The 23,373-nt window shown below is 38.4% G+C and overlaps 1 protein-coding gene across 5 annotated transcripts in view; it reads left to right on the top strand.

Annotated features, from left to right (window-relative positions):
* The window catches only part of stxbp5a (syntaxin binding protein 5a (tomosyn)), a 97,761-nt gene that overhangs the window by 16,312 nt on the left and 58,076 nt on the right, over nt 1–23,373 (top strand). For all 5 annotated transcript variants that reach the window (XM_051875671.1, XM_051875673.1, XM_051875672.1 and 2 more), the window contains exons 3-4: nt 18,177–18,258; nt 20,886–20,986. In XM_051875671.1, coding sequence (XP_051731631.1) covers nt 18,177–18,258; nt 20,886–20,986 — 183 coding nt within the window. The remainder of the gene's footprint in view (nt 1–18,176; nt 18,259–20,885; nt 20,987–23,373) is intronic.

The following is a 23,373-nucleotide window of genomic DNA, read 5'->3' as shown; positions in this document are numbered from 1 at the left end:
GATACATCCGTACAGTTCACTAACGTGCTGAATCATTTGCAGTGGTTTCTCACACTAGAATAGCAGCAAGATACTTTATAATGCAAACAACAAGCACTGGATGAGATGAATATTTACCTACAATTCATTGTAGGAAATAAAACTGACAAATGTCTTTTTTTGTCAGCAATGATGCAGCTCTTTATTGCACATGCTGCTTGTAAATGTCTCTGTGCTACAGATACAGTATATCCATTTTATCCATATATCCAATATAAGAGGATGAAATATGGGGACACTTTTTGATGGGGGGCTGTTGCTTTGGTACTAATGAAAGGCTAGAAATGCCCCTGTTTGGCCCTAAAGCATTTCTATTGGCTGACAGAACTTGGGTAAAAATTCTACAAAATCACTTTATGATTAACTATGCAAGTATTATTAATGTATTTAAAACTGTGTGTTACATAATATTATGCAACTGACTTGAACACGTTTTGAAATCTGTTCATGGAAATATTTTGCCCTCACGCAAAATTCCCAATCACATGGATTCCTATTGAAATGATTGGATTTTACTAGCGAAAATAAGCTGAACAATAGTAAATGTGACCACACCTTAACTGGTTAGTCTGTTAGCTTAGCATACTACAAACAGATAAACTACTAGGGCTGCACGATTTATCGCACGATATGAAAAAACGCGATTATCGCTTAAACTCAAAGGCTTCGATTATTTATTTATTTTTTATGTGCAGCTTGTCAATGAAGTATGGCTCCAAATGCTAATCCATCTGAAAGCACTGCGAGTTTGAGTTGCTTATAATGTACATTTGAAAAAGCAACATGCGTCAAACATCTTTCCAGACATGAGAAGCATTTATTAACCTCTTGTCCAACAAAAGACAACATTTAATAACATGTTTTTACTCCAAACTCACTTCATAACGACAATTGAGCATCCTTCTGTGAGATGATGTGGCTTCTTACACAGAATAAGGCAGTCATGTGTTTACTAGTCATGTTTAATCAATCAAAGCGTTTCAATCTTCTGTTTATTCAGCTACAGCGATATGACGCATGTTATCTTCTTCTGCGGCAGGGCATATTTGGAGTTTCTGCGCAAGAGCGCCCTCTGGCTTTCAGATGGAGAAGCATTTACTACTGAAAACAGCCGTACAGCTCTGACAAGCTGCGCATAAAATAATCGCAGCCTTTGCCAAATCGCGTGCGGTTTAATCATGATAAATCGTACAGTCCTATACACTACCACTATGGATTTGTATTATTTGTTGTTTTTGAACCAGCATTACAAACAGCTTTTTCTTGGGCTCCTTGAAAGATAGTATTCTGCTGGTGTGTAAAATCTTACTAGATATCCCGCCCTATGAGCTAGTCCCCTCATGGCGTTAACCAATAATATTTTTGTAAAATCTTCATCTTTTTCTGACTGCAAAGAAGACACGGGAGCTGTAGCAGTTTATTTATTGCTGAATCTCTGTATTAATTCACAATTGCATAATTGCTTGCTGTATCACACACTTTAAATCCTCAGCGCTAACCCGCTTTACACTTGCTGTAGCCCATTAGATTCATACTTGACAGAAAATCCAGAAAGATGAACAGAAAAAAGCAAAATAAAGAGAAAATATTTGCTTAAATAACATAATTGGCTCCAACGGCTGTTCTATTTTACCACCAGTATAAATGCTTGTGCATTTATTGCATAATTGTGACAGACTGATATCTGTTGCTACAAACTATCTCTAGGATGTGATTTTGATCTGTTGTGTTGTTAGTCTCACAGAAATACACAGCACAATCAGTGCAGACGCAATACCATAAATCCCTTCCCCCACGTCACACACACACACACGCATTATAGACGCTAGTGACTGTGATGTTAATTCCTGACCTATGCTAAGAGCACTACTCTACTGCTGTCATCATGACATCATACAGAGACCCTATAGAGAGAGAGAGAGATGTACACGTGTAACGTGTGGCATGATGAGTCACCATTTTCTTAATGCTCATTGAGGCACACGGCTGGCATATCTCTCTCAAATTTGCGCTTACATGCACACTCATGCTGAACCTGTATGATTTGGAACGTTTATGGCTACAGGGATGTTTGTGTGTTTACGTCTGATTAGTTCAGCATGCCTATTAGGCTGTGATGTCAAATGTACATGGAAAATATAGATGGAAGATAGGAAAGAGTGAAACGATTGAATCGAGACAGAAGGGCAGTTATTTCAGTATTCCGAATCTTGTCACTTGTGATAGAAAGTGTGATGTGGGTGGCATTGTGTGTGTGTGTCACAGTTTAAACAGGGTTTCTGGTCCAAGTGTTGCTTTTTCTGCAACCTCCCACATGCTGCTTCTTTGGCCATGTTTGGCGAACAGCGGCCTCCTATGACAGGGCAAACACCCACACAAACAGACACACATAAACAAGGGCCAGCTCAACTGAACAGTTGTTTAAAGGGGCTATATGTAAGAATTTTCATGTATTAATCACTTATTTTATTGCCAATGTGTGAACGGCTTGTAAATCAATCAATCTATCTGTCTATCTGTCTGCCTATCTTTTTCTCTATAATTGTATCTGCCATTCTGTCTGTCATTCTAATCTTTTTATCTGCTGAAGGTTAATACTTTGGTTTAGGGGTTCAAGTCTCTAACCACTAAGTGTAAGCATTATTCGTCTAATAGTGAAGCTTTCCTTGGGAGAATAAGGAGAAGTGGCTAAAAAAATCCCTTTCACTAACATATCTGGAAATTTATTCTGTAGTATTAAATATTTGAACTCACTTTCATAGAATTGCTTTGTGTGCTCAGATCTCATTGTCCCCATTAGACGTACTTTCACCAGTGCGCAGACACCAAGAGAACACAGGAGTCTTCCTGTTAGTCTCTTCTGGCCTTTTACTCTATTACACAGTTGCTGCAGAACCATACATTTTTAATGCACTTCCCAAAGTTGCACACTGTGCTCTATGAGTATGTGTGTGTGTTTGAACAAAAGCTCATCTCACCCTTGTGCCCTCTGTATTGAAGAGTTAATGTAGCAGGTGTGTGTGAAAGCTTTGTGAGTAAATACTGCTTTTATAAACATTGTAAAATCAGCATGAGCAGAATTGTGTATTACAGTTTTTGAAGGCTACCGTGTCAGCTTCCTTTACCAAAACATTTTGTAACTCTAGGATATTTACATAATGTCATTGTGATTAAAAGAAATTAAGTGGCATCTAAATAACTGAGACTAAAATTGAAAATGCTTCTGTTTTGCAGTTATCTAATTAAAAATAAAGAAAAGTATATGGGTAAAATCTTATGATCATTTTATCCAATATAATTTGAGAATGTTACATAGCATTTTGAGCTTCATTTCAGAGAAATAGTAGAGAATTGTTAGTATTTCTTATTCAGGTCATGCCGTAATGTTTCTCTGTTTTAAATCCTGCAACTTTTGTTTATTTCCAGGTTTGAATAAGATTTTGAATCACAGGTTTTCAATGTGGTCTCAGATTTTTGAACTGTACCATATGGTTGTGCAAGTCTTTCTTCACTGTGCCACTGTTTATTGGATGTAATTTTGTGTGCGTGTGTGCGTGCGTTTGTGTGATTTTGACAGTGGTAGATGCATACCCAAATCATTAAAAAGATTCCAGATTCTCTCTGATTCTAACTTTGTCCTGTGGGTGTAGTAAACAGCTGTGTTTTGTATCGCCAATCAAACTGTCACGCTGAGGTTTATGAACAAAGCCTGGAGGAGCTTTGGGAAGGCAGAGCGCTGAAGGGGTGTGGCAGTGCTTTTAAAGCCGGGAGACACATTGCTCTGGAGAACAGCGACTGTATGTGTGTGTGTCTCAGATGTCTCAGAGTCAAAAAGCTGATATCCTTAGAGGACATGCATTGAGGACGAAGGTCAGAACATTAAAGGGGGACATGCTACGCATGTATTCAGGAGAACAGAATGAATGTATTGCAGGAGGAAGTGACAGCATGCAATGAAGAGAGAGATAATGAGAGAAAAAAGGGAAAAGAAGAGGAGGCTGGTGGGGGTTGTGCACCCTTCTCTCTCTTCTTCTCTCATTCTCTAGCCCGTCAGCTTTAGCTCAAAGCTCTTGTGACATTGTCCACCACAACACAACAGTATTTACATAATATGCACATCCATGCAGACTTGGATATCAGAAAGAGAGATTGGAAGGTTTTCATTGACGCCAAAGCTGGATACAGTCAGTCGAATGGGGACAGAATTCAGGCAATCTGACTGTTTAGGATCCGACATGAACAATCAAGGCTTAACAATAAAGATGACCCGCTGGCGTGGGGCCAGTGTCAGAGTGTTTTAGGACAGTTGGCAGAACAATCACTTGCCCTTTTGGGCTGTTGCTGCTTTATTTTATATTCATTGATCTTGTACGTCCATTTTTATGTCTTGAAAACTTAAACATTTGGTTTTCTGTGATGTATTCTATGTTATTGCAAATTTTCCTTATTTGATAATATTATCTAGGTGGCTACCAGATTTTTGTTTAAAATGACTTCTGATAATCTTGGAATACACAGAATGTGTTGAAAAATGAATGTTGAAAATTTCTAGCAAATATAAAAATACACATTGCAAAAAATAAAATGGGTGGAGCCAGTAAAAAATATTTCAGCCAAAAAAATCAATATCGTTGAGTCCTGAAAAGGTGTGTAGATGCAATGTCCTTTTCAAGGAAAGTCAGTTCACCTGACGACCATATTTGCAGCGCCTCCAGACATCAATTTTGAGTATGCAAGACCAACTCCTATCTATCTGAATGGGTAAATACTACAATCTCAAAAACTGCTGGCCAAAATCACCTTTAAATAACATATTTTAAATCAGCAATAGAATGAACTGTCGCATAAATTACGTTTCTTGTGTTAAATTAGCGTAAAAAAAACATATTTTTCTGGTTGGTCCCGCCAATGCACATTTGCAGTCCTAAGTACGAGACTCGAGTTTCTCTGGGAACAGGAGCTCCTAATGACATCTGCAACGACACAATGATTTTACCAATTGGTGATTGGCTCTTTTATTTAGAAGGCGGGACTTTACTAGACGTCACTAGAGCCACGCTGGAGCCACCATATTGCGCATTGCAGTCCATCCATCCATCCATACATCCATAATGGCAGAGGGGGCAAATGTCACAGTAATCTTACATACTTCGATCAGGTATTTTTTGCAAATTCCTCTGATGTACATATGTCCGCAAGTAAATAGGCTTGTTCAAGATACATTGGCGCTGCGCAGACCAATCGGTGTATGACATCAAAGTACCGTGAAAGCGATTCAAAAGAATAAGGAGTCGTATGCTCTCCAGTTGTTCTTGCGGTACTTTGATGTCATACGCTGATCGGTTTGCACAGCGCCGATGCATCTCGAACAAGCCTATTGTTATCTAGCTCTCTTGCATAGATGAGATCTTGTAGATTGTAGAAATTGCGAGTGACTTGTGAAAGTTTTGGAGAAAGCACCAGTTAGAACAGGCTTAAAACTGTAAACTAATCTGTCTTTCTGCCTGCTATATAAACTGCATAGTGTTACTCCTCCTTTCATTTTCCCATTCTCATCTCATTCATCTCCATTAGTCCTCCACGTGGTGTGCGTATGAGGTGTTAGTGGACCGTCAATGTGGTCTGATGGAGATGGTAATGATATTATACACAGCGGTGTCCATATGTTCCGCTCCACGTACGCTCTGATGCAGACGCGCCGTCTAATGCAATATGGCAGGAGGACAAGCACAGTAAAGGTCAAGACAATCAGGAGACTGTCATTCACGGTAATTTGCGTTGGCTGAAATGCCATATAAGTGGTGTGCGAGGGTATCGTATCATCAGGTGGCATTAAGTCTGAGCGTGTTTTTTGGAGGTGTTTGGTGCTAAAATCTCACCGCTTAACCGTGGAAGAATTCCTGTCCCATTGGGGCACGTCATGTATCTGGGAGCGATAGTCATGTCCTTGAAATACGCTCTTAACCCCTGTCTGCTGCAGGCGAGACGCAGTACATCTCAGGGGAGGGTTGTTAGATTCATGCAGCCTTTGGCTGTGCCTAACTGTTCTTTTCCAGAGGCAGAAAACTCATTTTGTTTTCTCTTTCTGGTTTATTTTGTTGCTAATGGGGTGCAGTTGAAAAGATCACAGCTGGAGGAGGTTATAAAATTGAAAAAAAAAAAAAAAAAAAAGTGGTATGTATGTTTAACGCAATTTAACCAACAGGCAGCAGCTTATCGGCAGATTGTTTACAGCATTACAGCTGGTTGTGTTCTTTTATTTAGTTTGTCTTTATTTTTTTTATCGTTTTTTTTTTTTTACAGCTTAAATGAGTTCAGACCAAAAATAAAATTGATTTACTCACCGCCATGATGTTCCAAACCAGTATGAATTCTTTTTACTATGGAACACAATAAGGGTTATTTATTGCATTATGTGAATGCTGCTTTTGTCTATACAAAGAAAGTGAATGGTGATCACAGATGTCAAGCAAGATTTTCTGTGAATCATTAGTTTAATTTCATTCTGTTCCTCACATAACCATATGGCCTAAAGTTGCAAAATAATGCCTAAGTCATTTAGTGATGCTTTTATTGTGCATTTTTGTCCTTTTTGGAGCTTAATAGACTTTGGTCCTCATCCACTTTTATTATATGAAAAAAAGCAGCTTAGACATTCTGCTAAGCATCTCTTTTTGTCTTTCAAAATCATACTAGTTCAGAATGACATGAGGGTGAGTAAATAATAAGAAAATTTTTGGGTGGACTATCCCTTTAAAAGGGTATCGCACAGTTTCTGCCAATCTCATGTTAATCTTGAGTACATATAGAGTAACAATGCATCCTTCATATCTCCGAAAAGTCTTTAGTTTTATCATATTTATGAAAGATAGATACGCTGTACCGAGTCTTGTCCTGGAGGTGTGTCTGCCGTCAGTGCCGTGGGCAGAGCTAAAGAGTCACGAGCACGCGCAGCTTTTGCGTAGAGATGTCTGCTGGCTGCGACATCATTATAAATAAAAAGGGAACAAAAACGTTCATGTTGTTTACGTTATATGCACTTGCCGATTACCAACAAAACACAGACATTTGATGCAGCTTTACACACCGCCCGCGATCTGCAAATCCAGCGCCGAACTGGGACTTGTTTACAAAGTATTCATCACCAAAATCCCGGGAACAAACAAACATACATGCACAACTCCGCTGCTGCCTCGGAAAACAAACTTCATCCTCTGTTCCCTTAACGCTGGGTTCTTTGGGAAGCTGAAAAAGGTAATCTTTCCCTCACAACCAAAAACACACTCCTTTGGTTACAGGAGCTGCGTCTCATTTCAGAGGCTGCGCCCTCCGCAGGTCGCATTTGAAGGCTGCATACGTCATCAAGGATGTCATATTTAAGAAAAGTAACCGTAATAAAATTGACTGATATTCATTGTGAGGTGTAAAATACTGTAATTTCTTTCTTACATTGCAATCTAATGGTTAATTTTCTTAAAATGAGACTGCCTCGATGATGTTTGCAGCCTTCAAAGGGTGTAGCCCCTGAATTTGGACATAGCCATTGTTGAAAAATCTCTCGGCTTCCGTATCCCAAACGAAGCGCTTTGATGGGCGTGCTATTGCTCTTGCTCTTGCTCTGGGTGATGTGTGTGCGCATGCTTATCAGGGAGAAGTGCCTATACAAGGAATTCCGCTCTCTTTTGACGTCATACTGGCCATACTCGAAAAAAACCCTCCAAAACCCGTACCGAAACTGGAAGTAGTGTATTTGGCACAGAAATACTCCGTCATTCGTCCAACTCGTGTTTTGAAACTTTGGCCATGTTTAGCATGAGAATGCAACTCTTTAACAGTGTTAATAAGTCAGAATGCATGAAATAGCATTACACCCCCCTTTAATACAAACCAAAAGAAATAAAGGGACATTAGGAGTTTGGAGAAAATAGAAAAGAATAAAGGAAAGAACAGATACTGCAGCAAGTTGGCATTTCTTAGATAGTGTTGAAGGATGTTTCTTGTCCAGGCAGCATGCTGACTCATGGGTAGAGGGAAGAGCTGAATAGTGCTGCTGGCTTCACACAGAAGCTTTGTCCTTGATGGAATTCTCTAGAATCTGGAAGAGGCTGAGGTATTATGGGTCAGTGCACAGGCTCGCTAATGTTCTGGCTTTTGATTCACCCTCGAGCTCGTTGAGAGGGGTCAGCAACAATTTGTAAGCACTCAAAAGTGACATGACTTCTTTTTTCTCTCTTTCTCTGTCTTGCTCTTGCACTTTCACGTTTCAGTGCTTGTATGTTTTATTATTCACATTCATCATACTTAATTTTAATTTTCCTTTTCACCAGTTCCTGGAGCTGGTTAAGACCAACATTCATTAACTTGGCCTGCTGCCCACAGACAACTCTTCAACTTATTCACAAGTTGTTGATGCTAATTGAAAATAGCTAATCATTTTCTTCTATGCCCAATCTGAAAAACAGAGAGGCAAATTCAAAACTCACTTAAATCATCAGCGGCCAGAACAGAATGTTTTCCCTGCCAACACTTTAGGACATTCTGTTCTTATACCTGCTTCTCTATCTTCTGTTATCGTTTCTTCATTTATTCCCTTTCCTCTTTCTCCCTCTCATTTACCCCTCCCTCCATCACTATTTCCATCTATCTCTTCCATCTCCCCATTTGTCTCTCCCTCTGTCTCTTGTACTCACCTTCTCTTCTCTTTTTTCCCCTCCTTCTTTTCCATCCTTTTAATGACTGACTTATCGGTACTATGCCCTGGGAATTGCTCCAGTGTTGGAATTCTTGACTGTGTGTGTGCTATATGGTGTCCTTGGACAGATAAGATAGTGAAAGAGCAGTTGATTTTGCTGTACCGTTAAAAGGAAACGCAGGAGAAAAGACACAGTAAAGTCTCTCAATGTGAGTTGGCTCTCCATTTCTTAAATTAAAAGCTAAATATTACCCATCTTTATTGTGCATTGCGTGTGCCATGACCTTGTTGAAGTCAGAGTAGACCGCCTTGCCAAAAAGCATGACGTTTTGCTTGTGTGCGTTCCAATGTTGGGGAGAAACTTACCAATGAAAGCATTGCTACAAACTAAATTTTTTAGTAGCATGACAGTGTGTTTTCAAAATAGTGTAGCTTTTCTATCTACTTTGAATTGTGATCAACCATGTTCTCTTTAATCAGGGTTGGGGAACGTTGATCCTGGAGGGCCATTGAGTTTAGCTCCAACCCCAGTTAAACACACCTGAAGCTAATCAAGGTCTTCAGGATTATTAAAGTTACAGGTAGGTGAGTGTTTTTTTCAGGGTTGGAGCTAAACTCTGTAGGACAATGGCCCTCCAGGATCAACATTCCCCACCCCTGTTTTAAATGATCATCTCTCTTATATTCTCTTATTCATTCTTGTGAATCAATCAGTTTAAGGCTGCTGTTCATTACTATTTTCGACCGATTTAAAAAAAAATAAAAAAAAATAGTATTAATTTATCTTTTATAATTTGGTTAATTCATTCCGAAACCCGAACCCGAAGTTTTTTTGTACCCCTGATCCAATCCCAGTCATTGAATATTAGGTATCTGCCAATACGGAATCCCGATCCGATACTTGTATTTTCCTAGTGCTTGGTGTGCATTTCAAGTACGTTAATGCATTGCAGTTACCAGTCTATCCTTCCCTCATGGGGCAATGCATTTTAATAGGACACCTTGTATCAAAACATTTATTCAACAACCATAATGACTTGTGAATTTGAGACTTCTCACAGGGTATCAGATACAGCATCATACACGGTTCACAACCTCACCGTATGTTTAAATGTTGATTGATTTGGTGTTTGGAATGTCTTTTTGTTGCTTCCCATGGGTAGCAATATCCTATTTCATTCACAATACCCAGTGTGCTTCTCTCTCTTTCAGCCATCGATTATGTCTTCATCTATTTATCTATTCATCTTAAACGCAAAGCACATTTGATATGAGAGATACAGTCAGAAGACATTTCACAGACTCATATGAATAAGATAAAGCACTGTGAGCTGTATCAATGTCCTGCAAGTCCTAAAGCTGTATTTCCTAGTTGTAATCTTTGATTTGAGCTAATATCTTTGCAATTGAATTTTAATATGATTTGTTTAAAAAACAGAAATTTAGATTGTTTCATTAGAAACTTTGTTAATTAACTGATTCAGCTTATATAACTCATAAACAACTGAGAAGGTACCACTTTCAAATTTGAAAAAGTTTAAAGAGTGTACTGCTTCTACTTTGCACTATATATTTTGTCTTTTGGCCTCTGGCTACAAAAGAATCTACTAGCTTTTCATTTCCCCTGTCCCTCTCTTGCCTGTTCTTTTGCCTTTGCAAGCTTCTTAGCTCTTGTATTTGTGTGCGTGTGTGTTTTAGAGGGTCTACATCATCCTCTGTGAGTGGTGAACGCTAGATCTAAATTTAGCCTGAAGAACAGGGTCATTAATACTCTCTGGCCAATCTCCAGAAATCAATCACACCCACCTACAGGGAGAGAGGCTTTTAATGATGCACACAGCACTTTCTTTCATTTGAGTCCTCCTGTATACTTCTTACAGTATAAGTCTTTCTTCCTGAGATGACCACATAAACAAGAATATCTATCTATCTATCTATCTATCTGTCTATCTGTCTATCTATCTACACCTATTACATTACTTGCCCACTGCAGCACTGCCCCCACTGTCATTTTGCTTTTTTATAGAAATAATAACCATTTAGTTCATTTGGATAATGGACGTTCTGCTTTGCAAACTATATTTCTTAATGGATGAATAAACTGAACTAAGCTGCAGCACAGTGCAGCAGCAGTCAGATTTCACTTATTATGTGATAAGGGTAAGGAGAGATGACTGACAAGACGATGGTGGAGGATTTAATGCTTTTGATATAGCCGCACACACATGAATATCACACTTTAGCTCTATCTTGTAAAATGTATCCACGCTCCCTATACACAGAGTACGCGTGATCACGAATTTGAAAGCGAAAGTGAAAAGCGAGTGAAAATTTCCTCACTGTGACATGTATCTGTCTGTCCGTCTTTCTTTTTGTCTATCTTTCTATCTACCTATCCATCTTCCTATCTATTATTTTTGTATTTTTGTCTGTTTGTTGTTAATTTGTTTTATCCCTTTGTCTATTGCATAGGCAAAAAATGTTTGATTGACAGTTGAGTTTAATATCCAACCAGTTTATCTTGGTCAGTACATTTTTGCCACATAGTTTTCAGCATCTTTTCCAGCAATGTTAAAATGTGTGAAAATCATAGCTGTAAAGTGCAAGCTATCATGCTTAATTCAACACATAAGAACTGCTATAAGATATCACATGGAAGGAAGCCAAGACTGTGGAGAAAAGAAAAATGTCATTGTATGCAAATTTCCCAAGACAGGACAGCTCTGGAAAAAAAGCAAAACATTAGTAAATGTATTAAAATTAATCATCCCTGGTTGCATGTTAGCTGATTACGGTGTTGCTGAGTCCAGGATGTTTTAATAGAGCATGCTGTGTGTCAAGTGTATCTGCAGAGTGGCTTGTTTGAGAGCGTATGTGCACTGAAGCATGCTCAAGGTGAAGTCAGTTTGTTGCAGCGACAGCCACAGTGCTTGCAACTTTAATTGTTTGGGTCCCCAATAAATCAAACGTGCCTCTGGAGTTTATTTATTTAGAAAGCGTATTAGACAAATTAATCATTCCCAGGAGCATGGGAAAGAAGGAGAGAGTAAGCTTGTGTTTCACACTCAGTTGTCAGCTTCACTGGAACTCACTCTAACATGTTAGCTCTTGGTGCGCATATTCATGTGTTTGTGTGTTGTCTTGTCTCTCTTAGGGTAAAGCATGACTTGACACTCCTGACGTCAGAGCAGAATAAACGTCACTATTGACCCCCTAGGCTGCTTTCTGTTTCTTCTTGCTTTTTTCTCTGTCCCTCCTTTAGCCTACTTTTGACTGTCGTAATGCTTTTGATATAGCCACGCACACATGAATATCACATTTTAGCTCAGTTCTAAAACCAAGTAAAGATCTATCTATCGATCTGTCTGTTTGTCATTCATTTATTTCTTTGTTTATTGCATAGACAAAAATGTTTGATTGTTGTGTTTAATATTTAACCAGTTTCATCTTTTGGTCAGTTTTTTTTTTTTTTTTTTTTGCCACATTGTGTGCATCTTTTCCTGCCATGTTAAAATACACACAAGATCTGCTGTAAGATATCACATGGAAGATAGCCAAGACTGTGGAGAAAAGAAAAATGTCCATGTATGCAAATAGCGAAAGACAGGACAGCTGTGGCAAAACAGCAAAACATTAGTTAGTATTTTAAAATGAATCATCCTCGGTTGCAAAATGAGGCTCAACTTGCAATTGATTTCAAAAGAGTTTGAGGTTAGCATGTTAGTAAGATAAATACAAAGCAATTATTTTTCAATTACACTGGACTGTTTTTATGGTAGCAGTTTATTTTACAGTCCTGTTCTGCATATACATACTACACTATAAAAAGTTTTGTGACGCCTGCCTTTACGTGCACATGAACCTTAATGACATCCCATTCTTAATCTGTAGAGTTTAATATGGAGTTGGCCCACCCTTTGCAGCTATAACAGCTTCAACTCTTCTGGGAAGGCTTTCCTCAAGGTTTAGGAGTGTGTTTATGGGAATTTTTGACCCTTCTTCTAGAAGCGCATTTGTGAGGTCAGGCAGTGATGTTGGCGAGAAGGCCTGGCTCACAGTCTCCGCTCTAATTCATCCCAAAGATGTTCTATCGGGTTGAGGTCAGGACTCTGTGCAGGCCAGTTAAGTTCCTCCACACCAAACTCGCTCATCCATGTCTTTATGGACCTTGCTTTGTGCACTGGTGCGCAGTTATGTTGGACCAGGAAGGGGCCATCCCCAAACTGTTCCCACAAAGTTGGGAGCATGAAATTGTCTAAAATGTCTTGGTATGCTGAAGCATTAAGAGTTCCTTTCACTGGAACTAAGGGGCCAAGCCCAACCCCTGAAAAACAACCCCACACCATAATCCCCCCTCCACCAGACTTTACACTTGGCACAATGCAGTCAGGCAAGTACCGTTCTCCTGGCAACCACCAAACTCAGACTCGTCCATCGGATTGCCAGACAGAGCGTGATTCGTCACTCCAGAGAACACGTCTCCACTGCTCCAGTGGCGGCATGCTTTACACCACTGCATCCGGTCTGTAGCTATTGACTCTGCAGAAAGTTGGCGACTTCTGCGCACTGTGTTCCTCAGCATGCGCTGACCCCGCTCTGTGATTTTACGTGGCCTACCACTTTGTGGCTGAGTTGCTGTTGTTCCCAATTGCTTCCACTTTGTTATGATACCACTAACAGTTGACCATGGAATATTTAGCACAAATGTTTGTAGAAGCAGTCTACATGCCTAGGTTCTTGATTTTATACACCTGTGGCCATGGAAGTGATTGGAACACCTGAATTCAATGATTTGGAGGGGTGTCCCAATACTTTTGGCAATATAGTGTATGTACTTATTATAGCAATTACAATAACTGGGTTATAACTAGGTATTAACCCTGAACCTACCCCTAAACCTAACCTTAACCCATGTAGTTACCTTATATTACCAGCACTTTCTCACACTAAAAGTATTGCTTTCCAGTATTAAATGAAATACAGGTCAATAATCAATGTTCCTTTCACCTCATCTGCCATTTTGGATTTACTTATTTCACTAAGCATTATAAAAGATATATGCCAAGCCTTTGTTACGTATAATTTAGTCTGTATAATTTAGTTGCCTACATTGTGGAACAGCATTTGTGTTTATGATGCCTTAAAATGCTGCCTCTGTAGACAGCTCACTAGGTTTTGGAACAGAGCCATAATGAATACATTTAATGTATAGTTACTGTCTAGTAATGGATGGCAACATCTTATAGAGCTCACTACTGTTTATGAAAAGATTTAAAAGGTGTTTTCTTTATAGCCTTGAACAGCCCACTGGACTTTATTGCGTGTGGGCATAGAGTCAGCAGTGTCTTTCTCTTCCCATTCCCTTCACATTCTGTCTTCTGCTTTGCCCTCTTGTCAACATGTTTGTGATGTTAGGACATTTTTGACATTTTTTTCAGATCTGTGCTGTCATTCATTCAGCGATATACTTCTCCTCTCTCTTGCATTAGCATTTTTTGCCAGTATTTCTTGTCTCTCTCTCTTTTTTCATTATTTTTTTGACCAACACCGATTGCCCCTGACCTCACCATATCATCCGATCGCTTGTGTGTGTGTGTTTCCTCATTACATGAAAGGGGTCCAAAGCAGACGGCTACAGGTGGTCAGAGGACGTATGAGGATTCAAGGCGTGCCGTTATCGGCACACACAAATTTCCTCCGGTATCTTCCAGCCCTGTCACTTCAAAGTGTCTGTGATGGATGGACGGGATGAGCCACTGAATGACTGTATTGGCTTCCTCTAGGTGATGGATGAAGGCTGCTCTGTCTGCACTCTACAGTGCAACTTTAAAATGCAGTTTAAAAAGTGTCATTTCAGAGCAACAGTGTAGATCCCTTTGCAGGACTGTTTTCTTAATCCCGCTCCCGCTGAATTTCTGACCATTAACGCCCGCTCCCGCAATGTGTTTATTCCACTCCCGCCCGCACCCGCAATCTTTGTATCTACTCCTGCCCGCACCCACAAACATTCTGTTACAGCTTGTAGAATTGTCAAAAAATTACACAAACATTAGGGCTATGCAAAACATTCAGAATAACAGAGATAAAACATTGTGTTTAATTAAATTGACCATAACATAAAGTAATGCTAGCACCACAAATGCTACAGCTGATGTACACTAAAATGTATACATCCTCATAAAATCAAAAGTTTTTTGGCTTTTAGTATGAATCTATCTATCTATATATCTAAATATAATTATTTCATAGAATTAATTAGAATAAATAGAATTAATTCAGTGACTGGGATCGGATCGAGGGCACATAAAACTTGATCGGGACATTCCTATAATGAACATTTCTCTCTCATAATACTCGCACAAACATCAGACATTTGTGTGTCTGTGTTTGTAATCCTTCCGAGTGTGAGACGCCATTACACGCCATTGTTTTTTTATGCATGCTTGTACATTGATGTCTGCTTCGTGTCTCTGTGCCAACAGTTTGAGCTCTAGTGATCACTGTTAATCTGTTTTAATTGTTATTTTCCATCACCCTGATTGCATATGCATATATGCGTTTTGCTGTTGCCTCCTTCCCTTTCTTTTTCTGTCTCTCCTTGCTGTGGAAATATGAATGTGTGCAGTTCCCAGGTTCCCAGTAGAGGTTATCATCAAATTATATCTCTACAGCACAAACACAGACACGCACATTCACACACCACGTGCCAGGCACCCAATGAGCCTGCTGAGAAATTAGTGTTCTCTAACTATTTGGCAGTTGGCATTAATACAAAATGCCTTTTTCTGATGCAAGTTTTTATTATTAATGATGAATGATGTTAACGCTAACTTTTAGAACAAATAATTGTAAATTACCTTTCTGTGAGCATTTTTTTTTTAAATAAATATGTGATTTTGTAAGTTAAATTCTCTCTTTATAACTATTAACAGCATTTTTTCAAACTTAAAATGCACAGCATTCAGTAGCTCAAAAGTTTTTCTTTGTTTTATTTAAATAATTCCAATAATTGCTTTTACCCAAAATGGCTGATGTCTTTCTCAAGTTCTGCGCCTCTCATACACTTTCTGAAAGATTTGATTGACCTGGTTGTAGAGGTATTCACAGGTCCACTTGAATCCGAAAACCCGAGGTCCGACCTGAGCGGGTTCGGGTTAAAAACTGTGACAAGTACCTTAGACATGGGTCAAGACTGATATTAGTAGCCTCCGGTCTCGGGTAATTTAAAATAATTGTGCTTTTACTAAACAGACCTGAGAAAACCTGTTCCACTATGTTTCAGGTGTTTAACAATATCGTATTATTAAAAACAAATACATATTAAATAATTATATGACAACATTATTATCCCCCTTCTTCTCTGTCAATATGTGCTTCTATGTTTAAATTACCAAACCCTCCAGGATAGGCTACTGGTGCATACAGCAGCGGCGCATGCTCAACATAAACTGTGCTCTTCAATACCCTAACCATTCAAGAGAATGAGTGTGGGGATTTGCTTCTTAATATTAACATAAATATAAATTTCCTGTCATTTGAGGTGGAACATAACACTTATGAGCAGTTTTTCTACTTGGAGGTGCTCGCCCAAGCGGAAAAACAATCTGCTGTTGCCAGATCGATTACAGAAAACCATCTAAATGCAGTTGAGGCCAAACTAATCAACTAAATCAAATTAACAAAAAACTGTATATTTTCATGTTTTTCCTCAAACAAAACAATTTGTGAAAATCCATGGAAAACATATTCTCCTACATTTTTGACACACAATAAGTAGGCTATAGGCTACATTATCTTGCAACATGGGTTAAAAACGTAGCTAATGTAAACGTTACAAAGAAGGATCGGAAAATGAATTTTATCTACAAATAAGGTAGGAAAATGGGCATAATTTTAAATCTACACCTGCCATGGTGTTTCTTATTTGTCGTCTCTGATTTTGGTCTGTGTCATCCCCGGTTGAAAAAGTCCCCGCTCCAGGCCCAGCGTCTGACGCCCCCCTGCAATGATCTGAAGGACCCACCCCTCCACCCCCGGAATGCAATTTAAATGCGGAAAGCGATCTAAACCAAATGGGATTTCAACCGAGAAGGACTCCTCGGATCTGATTTGTGCCAGCTCAGATTCAATTTGACCACCTTCACCACTTTCAACACATATAGTTCATGATATATTTAACAAGTTTGTAAATATTTTGGATAAAACACGGAAAAATAAAATAAAAGTGATAGGCTAGATATGTCATACAGCGCTACTGTGCCTGCATGACACGTCACCATGGAAATAGGTTCATTCGGGCTCAGCTAGAGCACATACCCACAGAACTCCCCACCTCCCCGTTAGCCCCCCTGAGATTTATAAAAGCCCCTCAAGTCATCTTGCACCCGCACTCCACTGGCGTGCAGGGCTGCAGGCTGTGCAGACATTGCAGCTTTTTACATTCCGGTCCAGTCGGGTTCTAAAAAAATGTCGTCGGATCAGACTTGGGTCTAATTTTATCTAGTTTGTCTCGGGTCGTTTTTCTTTTTGCAAAAACAAATTTGCACGTCGGATTCGGGTAAGAAGTGATTCAGGTCCGTTCGGCTCGTGTACAGATTTTATAAAATACATTAATTGTTATACTTTAATTTTCTCGTATTTAGCAACAATGAAGATGAAGACGAGGAGATATGGATATAATTGCATAGTATAACTTTACTGATCAAAAGAAAACAAAAAACGCGATCCAACAATAAAAGAAGAATGTGACAGCTTTACATAAACATGCAATGTAAAGACAGTACCGAACACAGGGCAGAACAAACTGAAGGCATTTATACACATGAAAACGAGAATTAAAATAGAAACAGATGTACAACATAATCAGTAACTAAGGTAACAATCTAGTGACGATAGCACAGGAAACTCAGGGAAACAGGAAGGAAACACAGGAAAACCAGGAATATACAAACTAAAGTCCATGGAACACAAACTGAAACTGACACTAAATGTTACATTTCGGTACTATTACCACACAGAAAAACATCTTTTAAAGATGGATGTGTTATTTGGGTTCTGGTAAATTGGGACCTTTGAGTTTTTGACAGTCTTTTCAGACTTTTCAGGGAGAGCCTATGACTTTGGAAAATGTTGTCAAAACAACAAAAATGCTTATAAAGTGGGCTGCTATGTTTTATTACCGGCTTTCAGAGAGAGGATTTGACAGTGACTGACAGACTTCATTGCTAGCAGCAATGCCAGAGAGACTGGCAGAGGTAATTAACTTGTATGTCCACAGAGGGTGAACAACGACTGACATGCATTTAACTGGAACAGTGCCTTTAATTAAAAAAATTAGAATAAAATGCAGAAACAATAAGTGGCATGTTCAGATTTTGACCCAAAACTGTCACTATCTTGTTAGCCTCGATTTCCTGACTCTCTCCTTGACTCAGAACCCTTTCAGATTCGGCCGACCCGGTGTGGAGTGTTACTGTCAGCACGAGAGTGGAGCAGCCGTCATCCAGCTACAGTTTCTCATAAATGAAGTGAGTGTTTCACATTTTTCCCCGTCTTTCTGTGTTCTGCTCAACCTCATGTTGAGAGCCTATTCCCATGGAGCTTCAAGTGGCAGTTTGAATAATCCAGGATGAAGCCTCAAGAGGCTTAGATGATCCCTTAACCCAGAGCCTTTGCTGCCACAAACCCTCTTGTCCTCCAGAGTGGGCCTGGAGGGATCCTACAGAGGAAGCTGATATTACCATTTTCTCCCTAGAGTGTTGCCCACAGTCAAGACCACAGGGATCTCTTACACTAAGCTGTCTTGTAGATTGTGCTCCTTAGTGTCAAAACGATTAGTTCACTGTACTGTTTTCCAAGGTTTTTCTTCTTGAATTCATTTTGTCTTGAGTTTTTGAGGATATAACAGCACTTTGCTCTGTGCATTTGCCGTTTTAGTCAGCATATTTCAGTTGTGCACTACAAAAAAAGCTATTAGATGTTAGAAAATAATAAATATATTTTTTTAATGCATTAAAAAATCGTATATATGTTTAAATATATTTTGTGAGGTTTATTCTTAAAATATGTGAAAGAAAAAAACCTTGGAACAAGGCAAAATACAGTACACCTGGTAAGATTAAAACATAGATTTACACACAGTATTTAATCCTTAATAAGAATAAACATCTTGAAACTAGTTGGTAATTTTGAACAGACTTCTCAGCAGTCAGCAAGTTATTTGACACACTGTAAACATGATATCTATTTTTAGACCCTTTGGATGACAGTTGCTTTTATCCAAAGTGACTTGAAAATGCATTCAAAATGTGCTTTTTCTGTAACTGTTTTTCATGAGAATCAAACCAATGACCCCTACTTTAGTAGCACAGGAAAGCTTGAATTAACACTGTCAAATAATAATATAAAACTATTCAGGATGAAGAATAATGCATTGCTTGACATTAGACCCCAAAAAAATTATTTTTGGGAAAATGAATACACATATAAAACACATGAAACTGTCATTTGTTTTAGCTATTTACTAAAAGCAGTGTGAATGAAATGATTCAATCACTTAATTTGATGTTATTAGTTTATGATAAAAAGTATATAATTGTACATTTTATCATGTCAAAAAGAATTGAAATATCGTATACTTTTTTATTTGAAATGATTATGTAAATAAAATGTAAAGATGCCTTCCTAGTCTAAGAATGAATAACAAATGTAATGATTAAAAATAGTTTTTATTTTTTTTTGCTGTATGATAGTCCTGTTTTAGGTGAGAGATGTGGTTGAAATGGTTGGGCTTCATTGGGTTACTTCACACATTCATTAGTGCATTAGTACACATTTGGTGTATATATTTTCAGTTATTGTTTGTTTGTGGCTCAGCAGACCAAGCAGAGCCAGTACAGACAGACAGACAAACACACACACCTGGGACAAAGCACAGACTCTTGTCTGTTTTATATTCAGCCTCTATAACCAGAGAAAAGGCAGTGTCTGTGTGTATTTGGTCTGAATATGCCAGTGCCTAGATGGAAAGGAGATATTTTGTGGTAGCATCCCTCCTCCTTCCCCTCTGTCTGTCCCACCCACACTGTCTCTCTTTCGATTTATTTTTCCACTCAGTTCTGTCTCTCTCACACACACATATATTCACCTCCCACCACTGTATCTCGAATCTTCCAGCCCTCCAGAAATGTTGCAGAATGAATAGGTTATCTCCTCCAAAGTATGGTATGTGTCAGGGGCATTTTTCTCCAAGCAGGCAAGACAGGTAGGGCTTCTGACGAAAATCTGGATGTTAATAAACAACACAAAAAATAACAGCAAAAACAGTAAAACAATAATATTGTTAAATATTATTATATTTATTATATTATTATTACGATTTAAAATAACTATTTTGATTATATTTTATACTGTAATTTATTCCAGTGATTTTCAGCATCATTACTCCAGTCTTCAGTGTCACATGATCCTTCACAAATCATTCTAATATACTGATTTGGTGCTCAAGAAACATTTCTTCTTATTATCAATGTTGAAAACAGTTGTGCTGATTAATATTTTGTGTGTGTGTGGATTTTCAGGATTCTTTGATGAATAGACATTTCAGAAGATCAACATTTATTTGAAATAGAAATCTTTTGTAACATTCATGTCTTTACTAACACTTTTGATCAATTAAAAAACTTTTAAATGGTTGTGTATATATGCTAAAATATTGCAAAAAAATTAAAATGTTAATAGCTTTTTGATAGTGTAAGTTACAGAATACTTCATAAGGACTGTTTAAATAGTGTGTATGTGTGTAGACATTAGTCAGGGTAGCGCCATATTTAATTTTTGACAGGAAAGAAACCGAGGTTGTGAGGCATAGAAGTACAGTGTGTTCAATGGATTGTACTGTTTAACAACAATCCGATTGTTCAGTTGAAAAAAAAAAAGTCTTTACAAAAAAAACTTTCAGAAGACAAAACAGTTTTAAAAGTTGTGAAATGTAAAAATTATGTGATCTAGGACCAGCACTTGCCATTGTAAAGACTGTACGCCTATCCCTCACAGCCTCGTTTTCATCGGCGTTAAATTCATTATGCTGTCTGAACTGACTAAGGTCTATTTGTAACGCTCTCTTTCTCTGTCTTTTTTTCTTTCTGTCATGTAGGGGGCGCTGGTTAGTGCTTTGGCCGATGACAGTATTCACCTGTGGAACCTGCGACAGAAGAGACCAGCTGTGCTGCACTCACTCAAGTTCAACAAGGAGAGGTCAGCCACGGTCACTTAATCTACACTTGCTCTGAGCGTGGGTGTGCATGTAGACTGCTGATCAGTGTTAGTGATACATGACTGTGTGTGTGGCAGAGCTGGTGTTGTGGAGTCTGTGGGCCCACACTCACATCTGATACCTCTGTTTCTCTCTTTCACTCTCTTATTATTCCAGTTGACTTCCACTTGCTCTCTCACTGTTGGTACCCAGGTGCAGCCCAGAACACAACAGTCATTTCTCTGTTGGTCGCATAGGGAGGCGAGACAACATGTGTAGTCATGTTTGCAAACAGTAGTGGGAAAAGAGCATATTTTAACTAATCCAGACTGAAGCCTTATTTGACTCTTCTGAGGCATTTTTTAATCGAATTATAATGTTAGCCAAGGTTTCCTGCAAAGTTAGTCATTTCGTTTTAGAGGAATATTTTTTGAAGAGAGCAAATTTTGAGTACAAGTAAGAGTATGTTTACATTGCACATCAATTTTTTTTTTTATTTCATCCCGTTTTCAATGACACATTCCCTTTAAAAGCATAAAAAGGTGCTTATTTCAAACAGTATCCTCAACAGAGACATGTGTTCATACTAAGGACACTTCAATCAGTGTGGCAAGTATTGAAGAATGTGTGAGACCTTTAATCACACTCATAGCTATAGATCAGTGCAGGAAGGTTGTAACCTTCTGATTCGGTTTGGACAGCTGTTGACTCTGATAAGAGATGAGCCAGCCCTTCACTTATAATCTGCACTGCTTCTCTTGATGAGAGTGACAACTCGCCAACAGCGGCTTTCAGGGTCGAACAAATTTTTACCACATAACTGCATGCGTGTGTGTGCAGGTCTGTCTGCACGTGTGTATCTGCCACAGAAAATACAGGCAGGGGTCATAGGTATAGGACTGATGTGTCTATGTGCTTGACATTTAGAAAGTGTTTCCCTCTGCGACCTGCCTCGTCCCTGAGGCTACAATGGGGCGGCTGTGCCCCTGAGTGCAAACAAAATGTCTCTGTGTTGAGCTATAAAGTTAATTTGAATTGGCGTTCAGAACCCATTTTGCTTGTGTAATGTGATGCATTTCTGAGTCATTTAATTTAATACAAGTACAGTTGCAAGAAAAGTATGTGAACCACTTGCAGTATTTGTGAAAATGTGAAACATTCTAACAAAATAAGAGAGATCATACAAAATGCATGTTATTTTTCATTTAGTACTGTCACGAGTAAGATATTTTACATAAAAGATGTTTACATATAATCCATAAGACAAAAAAATAGCTGAATTTATTAAAATTACCCCATTCATAAGTATGTGAACCATTGATTCTTAATACTGTGTGTGGTTACCTGGATGATCTACGACTGTTTTTTTGTTTTGTGATGGTTCTTCATGAGTCCCTTGTTTGTTCTGAGCAGTTAAACTGAGCTCTGTTTTTCAGAAAAATCCTCCAGGTCCTGCAGATTCTTCAGTTTTGAGGATTTTTTGCATATTTGAACCCTTTACAGCAGTGACTGAATGATTTTGAGATCCATCTTTTCACACTGAGGACAATTGAGGGACTCAAACACAACTATTAAAAAAGGTTCAAACATTCACTGATGCTCCAAAAGGAAACACGATGCATTAAGAGCCGGGGGTGAAAACTTTTTGAATTTGAAGATCAAGGTAAATTGTACTTAATTTGTCTTCTGGGAAACATGTAAGTATCTTCTGTTGCTTCCGAAGGGCAGTACTAAATGAAAAAAAATTGATATTTAAACGAAATAAGAAAAATTTGTACATCTTCATCCTGTTCAAAAGTTTTCACCCCCTGACTCTTAATGCATCGTGTTTCCTTCTAGAGCATCAGTGATTGTTTGAACCTTTTTTAATAGTTGTGTTTGAGTCCCTCTATTGTCCTTAGTGTGAAAAGATGAATCTCAAAATCATTCAGTCACTGCTGTAAAAGGTTCAAATATGCAAAAAATCCTTGAAAACTGAAGAATCTGCAGGACCTGGAGGATTTTTCTGAAGAACAGAGCTCAGTTTAACTGCTCAGAACAAACAAGGGACTCATGAAGAACCATCACAAAACAAAAAAGTAGATCGTAGATCATCCAGGTAACCACACACAGTGTTAAGAATCAATGGTTCACAAACTTTTGAACTGGGTCATTTTAATAAATTCAGCTATTTTTTTGTCTTGTTGATTATATGTAAACATCTTTTATGTAAAATATCTTACTTAGTACAGTGCTAATTAAAAAATAACATGCATTTTGTATGATCTCTCTTATTTTGTTAAAATTATTCACATTTTCACAGATTCTGCAAGTGGTTCACATACTTTTTCTTGCAACTGTATGTATAATTAATTATATAATAAATTTTACTTTTAATTATTAAACGTAT

Source organism: Ctenopharyngodon idella, chromosome 20, assembly GCF_019924925.1.
Source record: "Ctenopharyngodon idella isolate HZGC_01 chromosome 20, HZGC01, whole genome shotgun sequence".
NCBI lineage: Eukaryota > Metazoa > Chordata > Actinopteri > Cypriniformes > Xenocyprididae > Ctenopharyngodon > Ctenopharyngodon idella.
The sequence above is the reverse complement of the archived record's forward strand: the minus strand, read 5'-3'. Positions and strand labels throughout refer to the sequence as shown.